This window comes from Dicentrarchus labrax, unplaced genomic scaffold (genome assembly GCF_905237075.1).
Source record: "Dicentrarchus labrax unplaced genomic scaffold, dlabrax2021, whole genome shotgun sequence".
In the NCBI taxonomy this organism is placed as follows: Eukaryota; Metazoa; Chordata; class Actinopteri; family Moronidae; genus Dicentrarchus; species Dicentrarchus labrax.
This window is the reverse complement of record NW_026136707.1, coordinates 26,700,287-26,721,931: the sequence shown is the minus strand read 5'-3', so window position 1 is coordinate 26,721,931 and position 21,645 is coordinate 26,700,287. Positions and strand designations below refer to the sequence as shown.

General features: G+C 40.8%; 1 protein-coding gene across 5 annotated transcripts in view; it reads right to left on the bottom strand.

Annotated features, from left to right (window-relative positions):
* Window positions 1-21,423, bottom strand: part of grik2 (glutamate receptor, ionotropic, kainate 2) — a 261,749-nt gene extending 240,326 nt beyond the window's left edge. The window contains exons 1-2 of one of the 5 annotated variants that reach the window (XM_051407269.1): window positions 21,034-21,423; window positions 17,835-18,297 (exon numbers count right to left, since the gene is read on the bottom strand). In XM_051407269.1, the coding sequence (XP_051263229.1) occupies window positions 17,835-17,952 (118 nt within the window). In that variant the 5' untranslated portion in view covers window positions 17,953-18,297; window positions 21,034-21,423. Of the gene's footprint in view, window positions 1-17,834; window positions 18,968-21,033 lie in introns of those variants that run through there. The other 4 variants (XM_051407264.1, XM_051407267.1, XM_051407268.1 and 1 more) reach the window with 4 other exon arrangements.
* Between the last annotated feature and the right edge of the window lie 222 nt (window positions 21,424-21,645).

Genomic DNA, 21,645 nt, shown 5'->3' with positions numbered 1-21,645 from the left:
ATATGTGCACAGTCCAAATATTCTTAAATATAATCACATTTTCTTGTATTGAGCAAAAAAAAAAACTGCCAATGGGGAGAGCCAATGTAGCCTGATATGAATACTAAGAATACTTAGCATACAAATCTTGTCAGTAAGTTGTGCTTATTAAGAGCAATGATATGTTGTTATGATGTTGTTATAATAGTTAGCAAAAAACAATTTCAGCAAAAAATAAGTGTCCTTCTCTTAAATGAAGGTGCCAGAAGCATTCTTATTTTTAGCTTTTTTTATTAAAACAATGAACAGCTGCTTAATTTATAACACTGGACAAGGCTACTTTCTCTTAAACTGAGAAGTTGTGTAATAAATAATTTATAAAATATAAATAAAAATAATCTTGTTCCTCTGCTGGGATACTCTGCAAACCATTGTTGTAACTTGTTTCTGGTTATATCTAATTCAATAATAGCTGTAATATCTTATTAAGACAAAGTTACATTTATTCTCTTAAAAACCAGATTACTTTTCAAATGCATAGACAAAAAATAAGACAAATTTCCCAGAAACAAGGTGTTTTTACTTTGCTTTTATGATGGTTACGATGACACATGACTGACAACCACTTCACAAAGTTCAAAAGATTTTGAAAATCAGAAGCCAGAGAACAGCAAAGAGCAGTATTTTTATACAGAAAGCATACAAATAGGTCCTCAAATTATTTGACCTGTAACCCAACTATGACACAAATAAAGAGAAGGCAACCCTGAGGGGTACGTATACCAAACGCTCCACTGACCCAGGAAACATGATTGTGTGCTGTGGGGTACTTCAGCTAGAGGGCAAAGGCAACCTCAGAGTCAACAGTTCTGTAACTATATTAATGCATTAAAACATCAGCACAGCGTCCACCCTGCTTAACACAGCCTCCAACACCAGGAATGGAGACTAAGCTTATCATAGCTTTGGTTCTATCTGTAACGTTATGCTCACCAAAGTAATAGATGAGATCTTAAAATGCGGCAACATACTGTAACTAAAATAGGTCTGACAGGGCAAGCAACATTTTTATATCCACTGTCAAGAACTGCTCCAGATTATCAGCACTAGGCTTCAATATCTCATCAGAATGTAAGAAAAAGGCTTGTGCAACAGCAGTCAGGTTCCAGTCTGCACTGCACAACAAATCCGGTGAAAAATGAGGATTAACCTTGCTGGATGTCTAATAGCAGTTCGATCTACACTGTAACCATCGACATACAGACAACAACCACTGGGTTAGATCTGATACAAGAAACCGTCTAAACACAATGATTTTGAGGTAGGATGTTATAAGGAGGGTCTTTTTTTTTTACAAGATTTCTCATTGAGCAGAGCTGCCACAAGCATGGCTAAAAATAGGATTGGTAATTTTGGACTAACTGATGTATTCATCTTGCTTGCCATGTATTTAATACTACTGTATAAACTAAACACTGATTACATATTAGTAGGGATTGTAACCAAATACCTCTCGCCTGTCTTCTCTTTTGTCTTATTATGATTTTCATTGTCTGACTAAGAGAAGCAAAAAGCTGTGACACCTCCTATTTTAAACAGGATGGTACATCCTTGATTTAAAGTCTTCACCTGCGGGCACCATGTCTTTGCACCTCGATACAGCTACAGTCGCGAGTGACGTAGGATGGGCAAAGTCAAAAGTAGAGAGCGCCCTCTGCTGTTTAAAAAGAGTATCACAATTCGTTTTTTTTATCTAACTGATTTTGAAGTGCTAGTGCTAGTGGCGCGCCCATATCCGGGATATTATGGCTTCATTTTTGTACAGTTGGAGGAAGTGGAGACGCAACATCCATCTTTTTATATGTCAATGATCGCCACGTTCCTACATTCATTCAGAACTTATTAACAGTTCTGTAGCAAGTAAGAAGTGACAATGGGCCAAAAGGATTATGTGCTTGTGAATATTTCAAGTTGTCACAGAAAATGTGTAAATATAACAGGTTTGGAGTTGAGGGTATTTCAGCAACACCGGTTGACCTAAAACCTATAATGTCTCACTTTTTGGATGGTCTCTGTAACCTCCACTACATTGTAACACTGCCACTCTGTACACTGTGTATCTCCCAACACATCACACTGCTGACTTATCGGACTGACGACTCTATTAAGGTTGAGAGCTGAGAAGCCTGCCTGTTGTACAAACAGGCAAACACGCACACACTGCTGAGACTCTTGGAGACACAGCAGCAGGCTCTCATAATATGGATGACACTTCAATCTAAATACAAGCTAATGAAAGAACCTCCCTGGCACTGAGGACATTATTGACATATAATCCCAGCCCCTGGGAGAGGGAAGCCGTCATTCTCCATCCGCAAGCCATTCTAAATGGCCTGAAATTTTAATATGACATTTTAGGGAATTGGATTTATGGCATATCAGCAGAAATTCAGCCGATTGACAGATAAGAGTTGTGTGGTTCAGAAAGGGGCCGGTGCTGGTATTTGTCCCTGTGGCGCTGCATTCTGCCATCGATTTTCCTGGAGGATTATTATTCCAGTTTCTTCAGTGACTCGAGGCAGGATATGGGCTGGAGTCTACCTTCCCCTCAGCAAGATCATTCTAATTCATAACCCCTTCCAAATGAGTTATTGACTTGGAGAGGCTCCTCTGCCAGTCTCAATCAGAGGCTTTTACTTTGAATATATACAGCTCTGGTCTCCAAACACCTGTCTCCCAGGCAGTGGGAGGAAAGATAGAGACATCTGGGAGACTGAGACAGAAATGGAGGGTTTTCAGGTGATGGAACGCCCTCTCTGGCAGCCATATTGGAGATCCATGGGTTTTTTTCTTCATGCACAGCTGCTATGCAGGAGTCTGTAGGCATGTATACCATGTTTTTTTCACCCAAAATTATGTTTTCAGCATAGCATTAGGTCATCTGTTTAGGTAAAGGAAAAGTCTACCATTTTGGTCAGTACACTTTGATGCTTTTCACTGAATACAAGCTGGCTGCTGTTATGGTTTTGGGTTAAGTTATTTCCTGTTTTATTTTGTAATAGTCACCTTGTCTCAGTAACATAACTTCCTGTTTTCCCGCCCTTAGATTAGTTTCACCTGTGTCTAGTTACCCTCCCCTCACCCAGTGTATTTAGACTTTGTGTTTTTTTTGTTTTATTGCTAGTTTGTCTTTTTGGACTTACTACCCCATTTGGATTTTCTGCTTTGTCCTGTAAACTCTGGATTTTGTATCCGCCATTTTTGGATTTGTTTGTGCCTGGGACAGACTGCAGTTGCTATCCTCCATAACATATTACAAACTTTTCACACCTACCTTTAAAACAAGATAAAGAGTCCATGCAGCCACACTAGTGGCTCTATGAGGCTGTAAGGTAAAGTGGTGCTTTGAGCTAAATGATAATGTCAGCAAGTTAACATGCTCAGAATGACAGTGATAGCATGTTGATGTTTAACATTGTTATGCAATGTTAATGAGGTTCACAATGATAGTTTAGCTTGTTACCATGCTAATATTTCCTACTTAGCACTAAACCCAGTTAAGGCTGGTCAATAGTTTTGCAGCTATTTGGTCACAAACCAAAGTATTGGACAATTAAAAACTTTAAACTGATGATGGCGCTAGATGGCGAAATTAAATTAACATGACTGTTGAACACAATTTCCATGACAATTGATCTGATATTTGTCAGTGTTGGAGAAGTCAAGCGATCAAGAGAAGTTTTCAGGATTAATTTCCTGGGGACCAGTAATGTCTGTACAACTTCATTACAATCCATCCAACAGTTGCTGAGATAATCTATTATATTACATTTCTAAATGTTACACACTGGACCTTTTTAAATAATTTTATTCTTGCATCAAAATGACATATTACTGTATATGTTGTAGAAATTAGACCACATCATTTTATACATTCACTTTAAGAATACTAGATTAAAGGTACCACAACAGAGATCACAAAAAAAGCCTTACTGAATCCCACTGAATATGGAAAAAATCTTGTTATTGCTGTGGAAGAATCGGGATCTGAATTTGAAGAGGTGACAGTGAATCAGTCAAAGGAGAGCATTGGGAAAATGTCATTTATTTAAGCCATGGCCCTCAAGTTCAGTCATCATGGTGCTAGGATGCAGCCCTTCGTGTGCAGTCACTCAAGTGTAGGACAAAACACAAGGATACAGCATAGCAGAGGACAGTGAGTCATGAGATGTCCTGGTTCGTATTACCGTTAGTGATACAGGGAATGGATCTGGTCACTTATGTCCTCACTGTGTTCCAGTACAGAAGGAACAAAGCGTCTCCATCATTGTTAGTCCGCACGGTAAGTCACCTCCAGCTCCAGCCCAGTCAGCATTTAAGACTCAGCTAATTACATCCACATACATGCCATATTCGGCAAAACCAACAGCGGACAGATACTTTCTGTTTCAAGCCCAGGGAAGAATGCAGAGAAGCGGCTTTTAGAATAATCATTTGACGTGGCACGTTAAGCGCCTTCACGCAAAGCGGTATCATGAGCCTGAGAGGAACATGGCATGCGTCCTCCTGCCTCTCTCAGCCGGGAGAGACAGAGCATCTAAAGCCAGCCATATCAGAAAAACACACACTATGCACAGGGGCTTAACGCCTCGCCACCGCTCACTAGCTCCTGCTCTCTTTGTTCCCCCAAAAATGTGAAATGATATATATATTTTATCCATGTAACTGATTTTGCCAGCCTGAGATAGTTTCAAATTTCTATAAACTAGTTATGAGTGAAATATGAATATTTTAAGCAGCTTAGCACTGATTTAAATATATTTACCAGCAGTGTGTTGGCTGTGGGCCAAGACATAGTGTAATGCTCACAAAGCCACCACTGCTAAACTCAATTTAAGAAAGCTGATAATTCAGACTGGCAGCGCTAAGGCAAATAAAGTAATTTAAGTAAAATATTTCATTTTCTCATGCTTTGTACAAACAGCATGGAGAATAACACAGATATGAGTAGACATGAACATGCCAGAGAGGAAATTAGGCAAGTAGAACAACTACCAGACCAGTGTGGGGTGGCATTTCCTATTCTACTGTCTGTATCCCTTTTACAGAGGTCACATTGAATGAGACAGACAGTACAAGCAATGGTTCTGTACACAATGTGTACCTGCGACTTTGATCTTCATTTTTATACTGCATAGTTATTGTATGTATGACTTGGAAACTGGAGCAATATATTTGAAATTTAGTATTCAAAATGCCTCAGACTCAAATGTTATATGTATTTAGGGTTAGGTGGGGTTGGGTAAGGTTGTTGGTTCGATCCCCGGCTCCTCCCACTGCATGTCGAAGTGTCCACGAGCAAGATACTGAACCCCAAAATTGCTCCAGATGCCGTGCATCGGTGTGTGAATGTGAATGAATGAGTTAGTTTCTATTCAATTGGCTTTGCCATCACTGAGTGAATGTGTGTGAAAGGGTGAATGTGGCACGTAGTGTAAAAGCGCTTTGAGTGGTCAGAAGACTAGAAAGGCGCTATACAAGTACAGTATAAAATAAAACTCCATGGCTATGCTGCTTTCCCCATTCAGGAACTGCCTTTTCTCCTTACAATATTCCACTGCAAGCATAACATGACTTCCTAATGCCAGGGAATTCTTCCTGTTTATAACAATGTTAAACTGAGGTTTATAAAAGGTTAATCCCTATTATCAGTAACAAGAAAGCAGCAGTGTTATCTGTATTTTTCCTATTACATATGGTTCGGAGGAAACAAGCAATGAGGACCCCCAACCTTATAAAACATGAGCACTGCACTCTGCGTCTGTTTAAATAAGGCCAGTAAAGCCACACTCCTTTGTAGGAAATCATCATAAACTGGAAGAACAAGTGAAGGGGAAGTGCTGCCATGGTAGTATGTGTGCTCTGCTGCCAAGGGCATAAAAAGAGTCACTGACACATCATATGCTTGAGTTATCCTCAATGAAGGATAATACAATGAGTGTAGCCATTCTGTGAAACTGCTGAACTTCTTTCCGTCTCAGCAAACATGCCTACAGGCTGAAGACAGGTTCCCAAGGACTGCATAATAAAGGATATACACTAGCTGTGACTTTCTTTCAAAGGCATTAACATTTATTTAATTTCTACCTACAGTGGGTTCCAGTGGGAACTGGTAAAACCTTTGGTCTAGAGATGTCCAGAATTGTGGGCAAATAATTGGGAAAATATCAATATAAATATCACCAATGTCGACTTTTTATGTTAAACTCCCAAATGCTAGATAGCAGTGCTGTAAACGTTAACTGAGGTCTGTGATGTTGGATGTTACAGAGACTGTTATACAAATGCAGATCCCAGGAACTTCCTAAACATTTATTTTGAATAAAATTGCAATATATCACTTTGCTTATATATCACAATACACTGAATTGTAACACCTGTATTGTAATATGCATCATATCGGAGGATTCTTCCCAATACCCAACCCTAGTGTTTATGGTCCCTAGAAAATTATTTCTAACAATTTTGATGACCTTTCACTTTTTATCTAGCGCCACCATCAGGCCATATGAGCCTTGATAGTGATAGACAGACACTGACTCAGTCAAGCCCGTCCTTTTCCCTCCCTCTCATGCCATGAAGTGTCAAAGTAATAATTAAGGGTTGCGAAAATACATGTGCTCGATATGATATGGTATGTAGCTTTCAACTTACTTTTTTTTTGTCCACCTTAACTCTCAGCTCACTGGCTTATCTAGCTGAACTGATCGGGCCGTGTTTCAGTTCAGTGAGTGGGACTACAAATCTTTTGGACTGATTCTAATGATTCAGTTTACTAAATTGCAGAACTGCTTTGCCCATCACTACTATCAGTTATGGTAACATTGTACTCATCGACATAACAAAAATTAGGTTTAGTGGGTAAAGAAACACAAGTCTGATTCTCAGACCGGTTGGAAACAAGCCCCCATGTCAGTCAAACCTATTTGGAGGAGATTTTGTTTATTCAGATGAATCCTTGAAGCCACTGGGACTGGGGCTGGGTTTACAGCAGGTTTATCGCCCTGCCATCATTGCAGCATGACATCCAAAGATGTTAGCTAAATGCTTTGGCAACAGATCAAGGTTGTACTGATGTCCTCTCAATGTCATGAAGCAGCTTTTGCCTTTGCCCGAAACTGCCCGCTGTTAATTGAGTTACATAGAAATGCATACACGTTTTGCAATAAATTGTTTTATACCATTTTTAAGTAAAAGGACCTCTCTTGCGGAGCACTTACTTATGGAAGAAGTGCTGGTAGCAGAGTGTATAAACTACATTTACACTGCAGGAAGGCATAATGAACACAAAGGCACTTGAAGGAGAACAGCAGTGAATTCCATTCTAAATATATAAAAGCCCTGTGCTCAGCATTATTGGTTTTGTATAGGTGCACGTTCTCTCATATGCTGGAAAGTGAGAGCAGATTTTTTCCGTTCTCCATATCGGTCATGTTACAACAGGAAGAGACTGCAAAAATGAAAAGAGTGCTAATGGATGATTATTTTCAAATACAGTTTGGGCTTTGAAGTTGATAAAAACTGAAATAGGAAAAACCCAATTTGAGTGTAAAAGGTGATATGTCCTTTACTGTGCAACAGCCCAAGGCTTTATTTCTTGAAGATATTTCAGAGTAGAGAATTTGTTCTGTTTTTTTTTTTTTTTTGTTTGTTTTTTTTAAAGAAATTGACTTGGATTAATCATATTTGAAAAAGGAAGCTATCAACTGTTAAAAACAATTTGTTGTGTCCAAGCCCCAGCTGATAACTCAAGCATCAAATACTTTCCCATTCAAAACAGAAAGTGCAAGAAATTGATTTCCTCTTTTATAGCTAACCTCCCTTTAAAAAAACATCTTCCTCAACACGGATCCATCAAATCAGATTAGTTTCCTCTGATTGAGGTCAAACATAGTTCAACCAGCATGCCTCTAATTGAAATGAAAGCTTCGTCGCTAGCTCCAGGTAACCTTGACTTCTAACACTTACTAATTCAAGTAGGGAAGATGTAGAGCCTGTAAACAAATTACCGGAAAATCAACCATTTCAGCATGAGGATCTGACACTGCCTGCTGTATCAAGTGCATACTGAAGGGAGCATCACGTGTGGGCAAAGCTCTGGAGTAGTTAGAATATGAAGATTGTTAGATCACGAACGAAGACGAGGGGCTCGTTCAAATGCGACAGCTCACACCCTTACTGCACGGATCATACATTCTACTGAGGATGTCTCCATCCACTCCCCCATCCTCCGTCTGTTCTGCATTAGCGTTAAAGGAGGAGTTCAGTATTTGGGGAAAATAGGACTGGGGATGTAGTTAGCCTAGCTTAGCATTTAGACTGGAAGCAGGGTAGAAAATGCTACAAGTAAACCTACCAACACTAAATTGGTTTAACCTTTACATGAACATAAAAGTAAAAACAAAAATGTTAGGCGTTGCATGTTTAAACTATTTGTTGCTGAACAAAAAACAAAATTAGATGCTGTAGGTTCCCCTCCAGCATCATTTCTGGATGCTCAGGACTCTGCAGTTTTGTTAGCAACAATCATCCAGTTACACTTTAAAAAGAAAGCTTGCCTGGTTAACGTTGTGAAACGGTTGTAGTGTGGTTAGGATTAGCCACAAGACCTGGTTAGGATTTAGGATTTACCAAATAAAATTGCCGCACAAAAAAGAATGGGAGAAGGAATTTATACTATTTTATTTCTATCACAGCACAGTCTCAGTCAATACTACAGTTAGCTACAACAAAAATACTACTGCATTATTTAATCATTAAAACAATCTCACTAGAGTTCATAACAGATCTTTTGATGGCAGCCATGTGGAAAATTCAAACTGCCAACCAACCAAAATTTCCGATCTGTCAGACATCCATCCAGATTGTTGCAGTTAATCAGGTGAGCAAACCTCAATCCAAATGTCAACAACAACCACAGACCCACTGGGCTGGAACTGTTGTTCACCAATAATTAGCACTGTTCCGTAACTACAAGTTACACAGAGAGATTTAGAGCTGTTTATAGGTACATTTTCTCACTTTGACAGAGCCAGGCTAGCTGTTCCCCCTGCTTCCAGTCTTAATGCTAAGCAATGCTAACCTTGACTGAAGCTCCGTGTCTGTCAGTATAGACATGATTTACCTTTTGATCTCACTCTCCAAAAGGAAGCAAATAGGCATATTTGCCCAAATGTCTAACTAATTCTCAACACATACTTGCAATTGCATCTTCTTCCTCATGCATTGTGTGTGTTTTTTTCAGTACGGCATCTCTGCTAGGTTTTCTTTTATACCCCAGAGCGTTTTTACCACAGTCCCTGCTGAATCTTTAACACGCTGCTTGGATTCATATTATAATCATGCTCAACCGCAGAGCCTTTTCAGCCAGATACTGTATATAAATGATCCAATCTGCTTTGATGTAAGCCTTTCTGACAGGACTGCAATTCATAATCCATAACCTGCTTCATTTTTCAACCTAGACCTTATTTTCATGTTTTTTTTCCTTCCATCATGACTATTGATTGCATGAAGATTTCATCTCTTACTTACTTCACTAGCGAGCATGATGTAGCTTCAGTTGACTGAAAACGCTGCTATTCAATACACACCCACAGGGGAAACACAGTCTCTAACAGCTGAGAACAAAAAACTATTTAAACACACACTGCAGCGAACCTGCATGCTTACAGCTCGTTTACATTTACCCACTGCCTGGAAAGTGTACATTTTCAGTATTAGGTAACTGCTGTGGGCTGGTCAACTGTTCATTGTTCAAGTGATGCTGCATTCATGTCATGTTGGAATTTCTGCAAACATGTTCTGCTGATTGGGAAAAGCTGTTCATCCCATCATCATCCTCTTGGAAGAATACAAGGAGGATACGTTGCAGGGTTTTGCAGGCAGTGTTACCTCCCATATGGCGTCACAAATTTAGGAAGAGTGACAACACAGGCAGTAAACATAATGGGCAATCCAGCAAGTGCGGCAGCCCAAATGTTAAACATAGAAATTATTATTGTTACTTTTATTGTCACATTCTCTTGTCGGAGATTTCTCTGTCCCTGTTGGTGCACAGTTGTGTACAGCAGGGCTCCTGACAAACCAAAGCTAAAGAGAGAAGGAAATGATGCAATTTAAACAAGATGTCTAAAGAAATAACCAGCACTATAAGTCAATAAAATGCGCTGCATTCAATTTTGAATTTGTGTAAAATAGAGTAGAGTTCATTCAATTTCTCTCAGCTATTGTAGACTCAGAGCTGCTTACAGAACCTCAACCATTGTTAACATGCTACTGAACTGTCCCCACCAATATCTTTAACAATTTCAAATGATTATGGTATTTTAACACCATAGGGTTAAATGGTAAGGTAGGAAGGTAGGTGGCCAGGTTTGTGGGCTTTATTGAAAGAGCTTAGTTATTTCCTATTTTATTTTGTAATACTCACCTCTCCTCTCATGTCAGTGACTTTAATTCCTGTCTTTGTCTGTTTTAAATGTCTGCCCCACCCTGATTAGTTTAACCAGTGTGTAGTTATCCTTACCAGTGTAGATTTTGCCGTTGGTCAGAATCAAAATCAGGTTTATTGCCAAATAGGTTTCCACATACAAGGAATTTGCCTGTAGGTGCAGTATGTACAACATGGCCAAATAAATCAGTGATGAGCTGTACCAGAATGTGCAAAATACTGTCAGAGGTATCTGAAAGTTCACAGTGTGACACGTATAGGATATTTGCAATGTTCAAGATAAAATCCAAGGGAAGTTAATATTAAATAAATTAAAAAATTTATATAATGCATCGTTTCAGTGTGGGTGGTGGGAATTCAGTTGGTCCCTTTGGATGCTGGACTGACCTTCTTGCTCTCGATCTGTTCTTGCTTGACTACCCGTTAGCTTTTGTGCTCTGTCATTTGTGATATGTGTGCCTCCTTACCTGTTTTGCATTTGGGTCAGATTTCTCGTGTTCCGTTACTCAGCTTGCACAACTCTAGCAGCTGTATGACACAGTCAGCTAGCTGCAGCACTGGAAGTAGCATGTGAGGTAAATGAATGGCGACACATTTCAAGCAGATTTTGTCAGCGGACAGAACTCCCATCATCATTTCAATGGGTGAAAGGTGTTAGCTAAATTGTGTTTGTTGCTCAAATGTGTCATTTTAACTTTCCCCAACTTAAAAGCGAGAGATGGAAGATATCAGGTCCTCTTCCTTTTCTCTCTTCCTTTCTTGCTTTTTTTTTGGAAGAACTAAGTTTAGGTAACAGCTTCACCTGACTGATACTGGACTTTTTAAGGCCGGTACACAGTATTCTTTTTGTTGCTGTTTTTTAAATGAACACATAATGGAATATTTTAAGGATCCCTTTAATTATTTTTTTTTCTTGTACTGTACTGATGTACTAAGCAGAAGATTTACAGTTCTGCTGGGCAATATATCCGATGAACTGGTATACCAGGTTTAATTTCCCATATGATGTGAATTTTTCACTGTAAAAAAAAAAAACTAGGAACTTTACTGTAAATAAAAATATGATATGATATAAATATGGTACAATTATGGTAAAAGGACATTAGTACTGTTAGTACTTATGGAAGTTTTCTATACAATTTATGGTCTGTAATATAAAAAAAACTACTGTATTCCAAATAAATTCCTATAAAATGTCTCATAAATAATACGTTTTTCATCGTAAAATCTACAGACATTTTACAGTGTACCGCCATACCATTGCACAGCTGAAACAACTGCTGTAGCTGTAAACTCAGTTGTTTCTTGTGCAATGGAACATTTAAGAACTGTCTTTCTGAATACTTGCAAATGAAGTTTAAAGTCTTTATGCCACTGTTGTCTGTATGATTCATATTTTCCGGGGGTTTTGAGAAACTAATTACAACAACAATAGACATGAACAAACTAAAGACAATTATAACTGCATATACAGGTGTAGCCATATAAATTGATGAATAAAATATATAGCTGTGTAAGACAAGAATTGGCAATACGAACGAAAAGAAAGTGGGACAGATAATAAAGGAAGCAATGTAAAAGTTACTACATTGCAGTTTGCACAATAAAAAATTCACATACTGATTCCTTCATATATTGTATCATTGTGTGGGGGCCAAGAAAAACTCAATAATAATCAAAGCTTTCAGTATGTGCATGACGGCATGAAACAGTTTTTATATGTTATGAAGATTTTACTCCTGACAGTAAAATAAGCCAGTATAAACCAATGCAAAACAATGCAACAAATAACAAGATACACCATAAAACTGCCAAAATCATGAAAAAAATAGTGAGATGCTAACTTTTGGTCAGTACTGTCTGGTGAACAAATTCTCTAATGGCACACTCCCCCAAACACATGTACCACTTCCTTGTTACCTATCAGCTGCCATATGTATTAATGTAAACATATCTGCAATAAGCTTCTTTTGGTCAAGAGGTGAGCTCATAGTGCCACAGTGCATCTTGGATGTCCAAGAAAACTGTCCCACCAATTTTAAAACCATCTGGTAGACTTCATATCGAGGCCATACAATCATCAGCAAACAGCAGCCTCAGAGCAACACTGCAGACACATGTGACACACATTATACTGTACGCTCAGTCCAGGAGATAATGCAGTCCACACAGGCACACAGAGTGGGGGAAGAAGAGACCCATCACCCAGTCACACACTCTATCCTGTATCACTGAAAAGGACGACAGTATGGTCTCGCAGAAGGTCAGAAGTCAGCCTTTTGACAAATGTACAGTAGGGTCCGTGGTGAATAGACTGCTCAGACTGAAAAAAAGGCTATTCTTCACTGCTCATCCAACTCCACCCTCAGGATCAGTATCAGACAGCTGGGCAGTCTGCTACTTTTTCAATTACGACTGTGATGCTATTTCTGGTCACACATGGCTTGCATAAAGACTGATGTTCAAGCCTTGCCTATCATGGGTTCCTGCAGGTGCTCTCTGAGTTAAAGGTGCTGTGTATGTACAACATGCTGTTTCCAGGACCCTCCTCCTCCCTCCTCCCTCCTCTATGTCTGTACTGAAGTGGATAAACATGTTGGAAGTGATTTTTCCATCAGACTTTTTCTCCTTCTACCATCTGTCACTGCCAGACTCTCTGACAGCTTTAGCTTTATTTGCGCCTGTAGAATAGCGCCCTCTTCCTGTTTTGGGCTCTAAAGCAAACCAGCAAATTCCAGCCTAGCAGTGAATTATTATAGACCATGGGTTCTTGGTCTGTGCTTGCCTCTGAAGAAGAATTCCCATATTGCTTCGATGACCTTGACCACCATACCTAACCTCAAACTAGTACTCTTAGGTTCCTAACTCCAAGCCCAGTTCACACCCGATATCAGGAATGTTTACACAAACGTAAATGAACATATTTTACATTTGGATTGAAACTAATTTCTAACACTCTGAAGGCTATTGTCTATTTGGGTTTCCAATGGCTGCAGAATTGTGCACTGTGGACTTAATTCCAAAGATACTGGTTGGTCATATGGGTTGTTGAGAAAACCACTACCAGTTTTGTAATTTACCTGTGAGGACTTACATGGAATGTGTGTCCAGCAATAGCCGTCTTAGAAAATTGCTATGGATTTTATTTTGTCCAAGGCTGATGGCTGTATTTTTCTTACTACTGCAGGAAAGGCCAACTCTAATAATATCTGAGTCTGTCTCTGAATCCTTTCTGACTTCTCCACCCTGTCTGTGGCTCTCAGCCCCAAGACATTTGGTTCCTACTGAAGACTTAAAACTTTAAATATGGGTCTATTTTTTAAAAAGGCTTAAGAAGTTTCCTAAAAGAACTGGCCACTGGAGTTTTTGTCAAATATTACTTAAACAGGAGAAAACAGTGCATTTGTTTGGAACTATTTTCAGCTGTGGATTAATATACATTTAGTGCTTCTGTCACCTTTTGTTATTTAGAGCTGTGAAAGAGCTGTAAGTTTTTCCTCATTAAACTCCACCTACAGCTACATTGATAAACAGGAAAAACAAACATGGAAATGAGCTTGTTCATTGAAGGATGCTGTGATTATCACCTCCCATTTCATACCTAATGCTCTCCATTGCGCGATGATCCGCTTAGCGCACCACACATTGTTTCCAAGCAGCTTGCCTTTCTTTGCAAATCTCCTTATTTACAAGTCATCAGGGAGGCGAGGGCCGGAGCCTGGAGGATAATGTCAACTTTTCTGTTCAGTTATTGACAGGCAGCCTTCTGAGGGAGCGAGGTATTTTTCTAAAGAGGGAGTTTTTCTAGCCTCGACCTGCAACATTTAGCTCGTCTGCCCCATTAGACGGTGACCTTCACACTAATGCCGACCAAGGCAGCCAGCGCCAACGCACCTGATTCAATCTCCGCTCTGCCGAGATCACAGAGACATAGAGTTCCAGTATAAGCTAAGACATTATGATACACAACTACTGCTTAAAATGGCTGCCTTTAGAAGTAAGAAACCTCGTGGATGTCCGTGACTCTGCCGCTCTGATGAAAAATTTTGAATTTAATCCATAACTTTCCATACAGTTGTCAGCTCGACCACTTCCTTGACCTATACTTTTTTTTGTCAATGCTGCTTTTCTAAAAGAGTGAAGCATCTGCTTTCCACCAGCAGCTCATGTAGTGAATGTGTGAAATACATTCTGCTGTATTCCTGTGCAGTGACCCTGAATATGGCTTCTCCTCCACACAAGTAATCCAATTTCCTGACCTTACCTGTCTGCAGTTCAACTCCTCAAAAACTCAAAAGGACATTTTTAGCATTTCAGCTGGCTAGAGCCATAGTTACGGAGCTTGGCAGGTCACATGTTGCTGTGGTTGTCTATCGCTGCTTACAGCGGATCTGTATCAAGTTTTATCTTCAATTGGCCACGGGTAAATTCAGTTATGTGGTTTCTATCGTCAGCGGTTGTCAGCATGTGAGCTTCTGTTTTCAGCAGACAGAACACCAGCTGAACTCTGCTGCTTCAATTTCCTTATCCCCTGCAAAACAGTCTTAACCGTATACATCTCTGCTCCCGAGGTCTTTTAAAAGAGACCTCTTGGAGTCTGTAAAAAGCTTCTTTTTTTTTATCACAGTAGCTGGTTAGATCGATTAAAAACTGCAGCTGTGGCATTCTTACTCTCCGCTGTTTTTTTTCTCTTTTGCTAGAATTTCAAAATGGAAATCCAGTTTAGTTGTCCATCACCTTTGCACCATCATTTTTCAAACGACTGATTGAATTGAACTGTTTAAAAGCTCCCATTTTGAAGAAAGCAAATGTATAGTCCCAAATTTAATGCTGGGATTATTGCATTAATACCAAGGTCATTTGTCATTTTTCAGAATCAAAGTTGCTCCATTTGCAAAGTCAAAATTGAATTGGTGGAGTTAGAGTAGCACAGTTTTGACAGTGGATAATTAGGCCTTTACTTATTTAAAAATACACTCATTAGAGCACTCCATGGTGCACCTACCAGGGGCGTTTCCAGAGGCGGGGCCTGTGGTGGATCTGGTTAGCCCTGAAATGTGATTGGCCACCCAGGTGTCACCCCAATATCCTTACATCTTCTACCCTGTGCTGTCTTTCAGAGGCTATAGTGGCCTCAGTTCTAAAGCTAGTCAACATACTGGTATCATATGAAACTAGATGAACTAATCCAATTGTGTCGTGCTAGCATGTCGGGAAGGGGGCTATATAAAGGCTACATTTTCTCGATGGAATGGAATGGCCATTTTCAAAGGGGTCAATGGACCCCTTGACCTCTGACCTCGAATGAAAATGAGTTCTATGGAGTCTCCCCTTTGCAGACATGCCCACTTTATGCTAATCCCATACAGTTTGGGGCTAATCCCATGCAGTTTTTTGTAGTATAAATGTGTTATTTTAGTGTATTTGAATATTTCTGCATACTGGGTTCCATAAACTATGTTGGAATTGTAGAAGTTGGGAATGACTGGAACGCTGAGACATATACTGTGCCCCTTTAAGATTATTTTATTTATATTCTGATCAGTGTTCTCTCTGCATAGCTAACTAACTTACACTGAGCTTTAACTCAACTGATATTTATCTCATAAGCTGCTGATGTGCTCCTCAATCTGTCACATTCCATGACGAAACCTTAAACACACACACACACACACACACACACACACACACAAAGGCCCACTAATGCCTGCTGAACAGATTTGGCAATACACAAGAGGCTGGTAGGTAGCTGATAAAAGATCCAGTGGCAAAATAAGAGAGGTAGAAATAAATGTAATCACAGGACATGTTGTCCAACAGACAGTTCAGCTTCAGCCTTCTGTTGTCAATAGGTGGTGAGAGACTGCGATCATAAAATGGGATGTAATGTGGCACAGGGTGTTTTCCTCATTGCACTGTACACATGGACTGAATGACTTCACACTGTGAGCCAGCCACTGTAATGTAAAGAGACTATGTCCGTACTGACACCCAGCAGGCCAGAGGTTCACAGGATCTCACCTATCTGTCCATCCGCACTTTGATTCAGATCTTACAGCTTCATGAGTGGAAAAATCAATTCGCACCTCATCAATCTGCATTCATGAATTAAAGAAATGTACAATGTGGATTTAATTACTGAGGAATTTATAGTGCCAGTGCTGTTTCTTCCAATCCATACCAAACAAGAATGGTTGGATTGTTTAACAAAAGATCTATGTAAATATATGTGTGTGCAGTTCGTATAGTAGTAGCAATCTGTGTATTTCTGTGTGTGAGTCCGTACTGTGGTGTGTGTTTGTGTGCCTGTATGTTTTTTTTGATAAAATACATGCCTGATAGGATGAATTAAATCAAAGCTTTTATTTTAATAATTTGGTTTCTGCAGTGTTTTTCTTTCTTCCTGCTGTATTCTCTGGTTGTTGCAACACTGTGTGGTGCAAGTTGCCAACCGCTGTCCCCAGTGTTAAAACCACTGAGTTATTCAAACCCATTCCGCCTCATGATGGGCACAAAATGATACACAAGAGGTCTAGAATTCCATAAGATGAAATGATGCAGCTATAGAAACAGATATATATATATATATATATATATATCTGGGTTGGAATATTTCCGGTTGCTGCAGTGTGTTGGAGCAGACACACTGTGTTTCCATATAGTGATGAAATGTGTTTATTTTTCCTAATGGGGGAGTTTAAAGGATTCAAAAGGTTGCCGAAAAATTCCCCTTACAGCAGAATAAAATATTCATCACGTCTCTGAAATATGGACGAGGCATGTAGACATTTTTTGAAAAATGACGCCCCTCATTCTTCAGACAAAAGTGAAGCTACTGTCATAAATAAATGTTTTCACACACATCACCATTACATGTAAATGTACAATAGGAACTAATGAAAAAATATACACTACACACAGAAAGGTGGCTGACAGGAAAATATCACTATCAGTAGACATTGTGTGGTGTGAGGGGTGCTAATCTCTGAAAACCTTAAACATTTGAAACTTTCCAAATAGCAACAAGTTACAGGCTGCCTCCCTATGGACATCATTCACATATTCATTTCTCTTCCTGGCAGCTTTGCACTGTAGTAGTGCAGGTCTGTGCCAACTGTTTGGATACACTACCCTCATAATATTGCTCCTAAACAAATTTAAAAAAAACCTTGTGACACTGCAAATAACACTCAGAGCAGCAACTTTTCCCACAAGTGAGACAAGGGAGGAAAAGTGAGTCTCCAACAGGTCGTGATGAGAGCAACATGCTTCATGGGGATGAAAACACACCGATTAAACTTTCAGGGGTAACATGAGAGGGGGGTAATAAGAAGCAGCTCACCGAATCTCAAGACGTGTGGCATCCCATGAGAATATCCCACACAGTGTAATAGCAGCAGTAGAAGCCTGACGGTGCACCTGACTCTGGCATTAAACATCAGCAGGGAGGTAATCTTCATGGTGCTTGTGTGGTGCACAGGATTTTTATTCCCTGAATCGGTATATTCCCCAGAATTATTTTTTCCTCTTTTACCCCTTTAATGTAAAGCAAGGAGGCAACAATATCACGGCATGATCACCACCGGCGGGCTGGGCAGCGGTTTCCCCTCATCCATTTGGGCAACCAAAGAAGGAGGAAAAAAAAAAAAAAGAAAAAAAAAGAAAAAAACACTGCGTGTCCAGCTCACTGCGCCAAGAAGAAACAGCCCTCCGACTCAGCTGAGGAAGATGATGGTGGAGGTGGTGGTGGTGGAGGTGGCTGGGCATCCATGTTAGGCAGGGCAGAGCTTGAAGAAATCCATCTGCTGAGAGAAGACACGGGCAGAGATTGGAGGAGGAGGAGGAGGAGGAGGAGGAGGGGGGTGAGGTTTGTGGAGATCCAGCGTGACCAAGTGAAGAGTGTGTGCGAGTGAGCGAAAAGCGGCGGTGTCGGCAGCCTCGCCAGCCCGAGCTCCTCCTGCTGCACTGCCGCACAGCATCTGACGTCGAGCCAACACTAGTAGTGGGAGAGCGCACGGGGTGGATCGGGCATGTTTCTCGGCTACCGCTGACCACACTTCGCCCCTTGATCTATGCCGCAAATTGCCATACTTCCCCCCCACCTTCCTCCCCTTCTCTCTCCCTGATGTCGTGCTCCCCCCGCGGCCAGCCCAGCCGCCGCTCTCCGGTTTCCCCTCAGATTTTCTCCGCGGTTCGGTTCGCTGGCAGCGGAGCGTCGCCGCCGTGCACTGCCGCCTAAAAGCCAATCTATGAATTTGAGAAAGATCGCCTGCGTTTGATCGGAGTCACTCAAGCTTGTGAGGGTTCCGTGAAGCACACCTGTCACCGTACACTCAACATGATGAATAGCCTCTGTATTCCACAACTCATGCTCTGTCTTTCTTTGAATTATTACTTTTTTTTTAAATTTGTTACTTTCCCCGAGACTGTGCAGCCGGTTAGATAAGAGCCGACCATCGACATCAAATTTCAATTGCATGTGTGTAGTCTGACTTGTGATCGCAGGAATCGGCTCTTTTATTTGACTGCTGAATTACTGACCGTTCTTCCATGGTCTGAAAGAAGTGCCACAGTCGGTGTGTGTAAAGTGTGTAAATAAATTGGAAAATTCTATAAAGATTGTATAACCACATGGGTTAGTTTTACTGGATATCTCCATATAAAAGCACATATTGCCGTGTTATTTCCAAGGTCTGCAGATGTTTTCAAGCTAATTCTGCTTGGTTAATCTGATGCATCATTTCAAAAATCTCACAGATTCCCTCTCTAAACTTTATAACTCAGACAGGATCGGGAATATTCCATGCGTGGAGGTCGAGCTGATTTAAACATGGGGCGAATAAAAAAGGATGGCAACCTATTCTCTGATGCAATATATGATAAATTGAAATTAACAATATTTTCAGGATAACAAAAAGTAATATAAAATATCTCACTAAGATTCAAGACAGCCTGTGAAGAAGTAAACGCCTTAACATTTAGGCCATAGCTGGGGGAGTCAGCACCATGGACAGAGACTCTGTTTTAAATAAAGGAGTCAGTGCGTTGATAAGGTTTCAGCACCATGGACAGAAGCTCTGTTTTAAATAGAGGAGTCAGTGCGTTGATAAGGTTTCAGCACCATGGACAGAAGCTCTGTTTTAAATAGAGGAGTCAGTGCGTTGATAAGGTTTCAGCACCATGGACAGAGGCTCCGAAGAGCCTTCTGTTCCAGTGTATTTGCCAGCTTCTCCTGCTCGTTTGCCTCCTTAATTAACAGCAGGGCTCTCTGTTTGGACCGAATCCACATCATGATACAGATTAAAGGTTAAATACTGTTTCACTGTACCGCCTGCTTCTGCATTAACATTCATTTACTGTGGCCAACACCCAGATAACTAGTGTTTGAACTAATATGTAAGTTGTATGCACAGGCTGGATGTGGTTTTAGAAGATGCCAACCTCTTATTCATGATTAAGTAGATATAATTTGTGCTCCACAGCTGGCAAAACATGCAATGTTGATTTTGAAAAGTTGATTTCTCCGAATGTGTCTTTTTCCTTTTCATCGTATCCGCACATTTTAGAGGCTGTCAGTAGGTTTCCTGAGCCAATGTGTGACTAATGATCTGAAAGAAAAAGCAGTCTGAGATTTGTTTGTCTCTCCGCGTGCACTGAACAAACCGGCGCAGCATTTTAACTCACATAGAGGTCATAATAAGAAAGAGCAGCCCTGAACTAATATCAAGTCCACGGAGCTGCAGTTCTCCAACAGCCGCGCGTAACGCCCGGAAAGGTGCTGATGGAGTCTTTGCGGAAAAGAGCCCAGTTTGCACCGCTGCATACTCATCTGGATTTGTTTATATTCAGCTCTTTTTACAGACAGAGCCACAGCCCAACAAATGCCCCTTTGTACATGTGAAAAGGGCTTTTAAATAGGCCGAGCGGAGCCCCTCCAGTGGGCGAAGCCGCGTGATGATAAAGTTGATTTAAAGCTAATGCGCTCATCAACTGTGGAATTTAAATGCGCGGCTTGTCTCCGCGAGTTCCCATCCGGCCCCGTGAACTATGGAGACGTTATCTTTGGATCATTCATAAAGCGGATCACGGTGAGCATTTAACGACCCCCATAATGTCTTTCAACCCCAACGCAGTGAAGGCATCAGCCCGAGGAGGAGCAGAAGGAGGAGGAGGCACCCGAAAGAGGTGACAAGCGTCTCCAAATAGAGGTCGGGCAAAGACACGGGAGGTCACAGCTCTCCGAGGGTTATTAAACCTCAAAACTGAGACTATTTCTGAGACATTTAAATGTTCTTTTCGGTCTGAGGGCGCGGGTTGAAATCGGCTTTGCCCCCCATAAACTCACAGGTGAACTTCAAGCCAGAGCGGTGAGGTGCGTAACGGTTTTCTGCGCGTTTTGCCGGTTGGAAACGATGTGAAAAAAGCTCCCTCATTTTTCCAAAGATATAACATGTCCCCGAAAAGATGTAACTAGCGAGAAAACGGAGAGGAGCGCAGTAAAAACATGTAAATATATGTAAAGTTAGAGAGAATGGGCTTACCCTAGGTAGAGCTGGAGCCGGGAAGAGTCACCAGAGCAGCACAAAAGAAGTTGATTTGTTTCTATGGAGGAGCCGAATCGCTTCCCCAGCATCTGGTAGCGCTGCGCTCCGGCCGTAGGGGAGACACGCCTCCTGTCGGACGGCAGGACGCACTGCTTAAAGCAACAGGGGGGCACACACCGGACCAGGGGACTCACCGACACAGAGTCAGCAGCTTCCCCCGCGGAGGACACCTGGTTTCAGGTCGGACTGAGGCACAATATAATCCGTTATTCGGGGTTAGTTCAGTGTGGACATTTGCACTGGTTTACCATTGCAATGCAGCCCAGTATAATTTTTGGAACTAGAGGCGATAATTGGCTGTACAGGGGTGGTACTGTCCATGCTACAGAGTGGGTGAGCCCCAAAATAAATGTATAGGATGGCAAACGTGTCTGAATAAATGCAGCTTATGGTCTATAGGATCAATGTTTCCTCTATAACTATAGTGAGATGACCTTTATCTAATAGTGATATCTACTGGGTGCCCCACTGATTTAATGGAACACATTTAATGTGAGCAGGATGAAGTTTGATTTGCATTTGTGACAAGTCAAATGAGCATTAAAATAG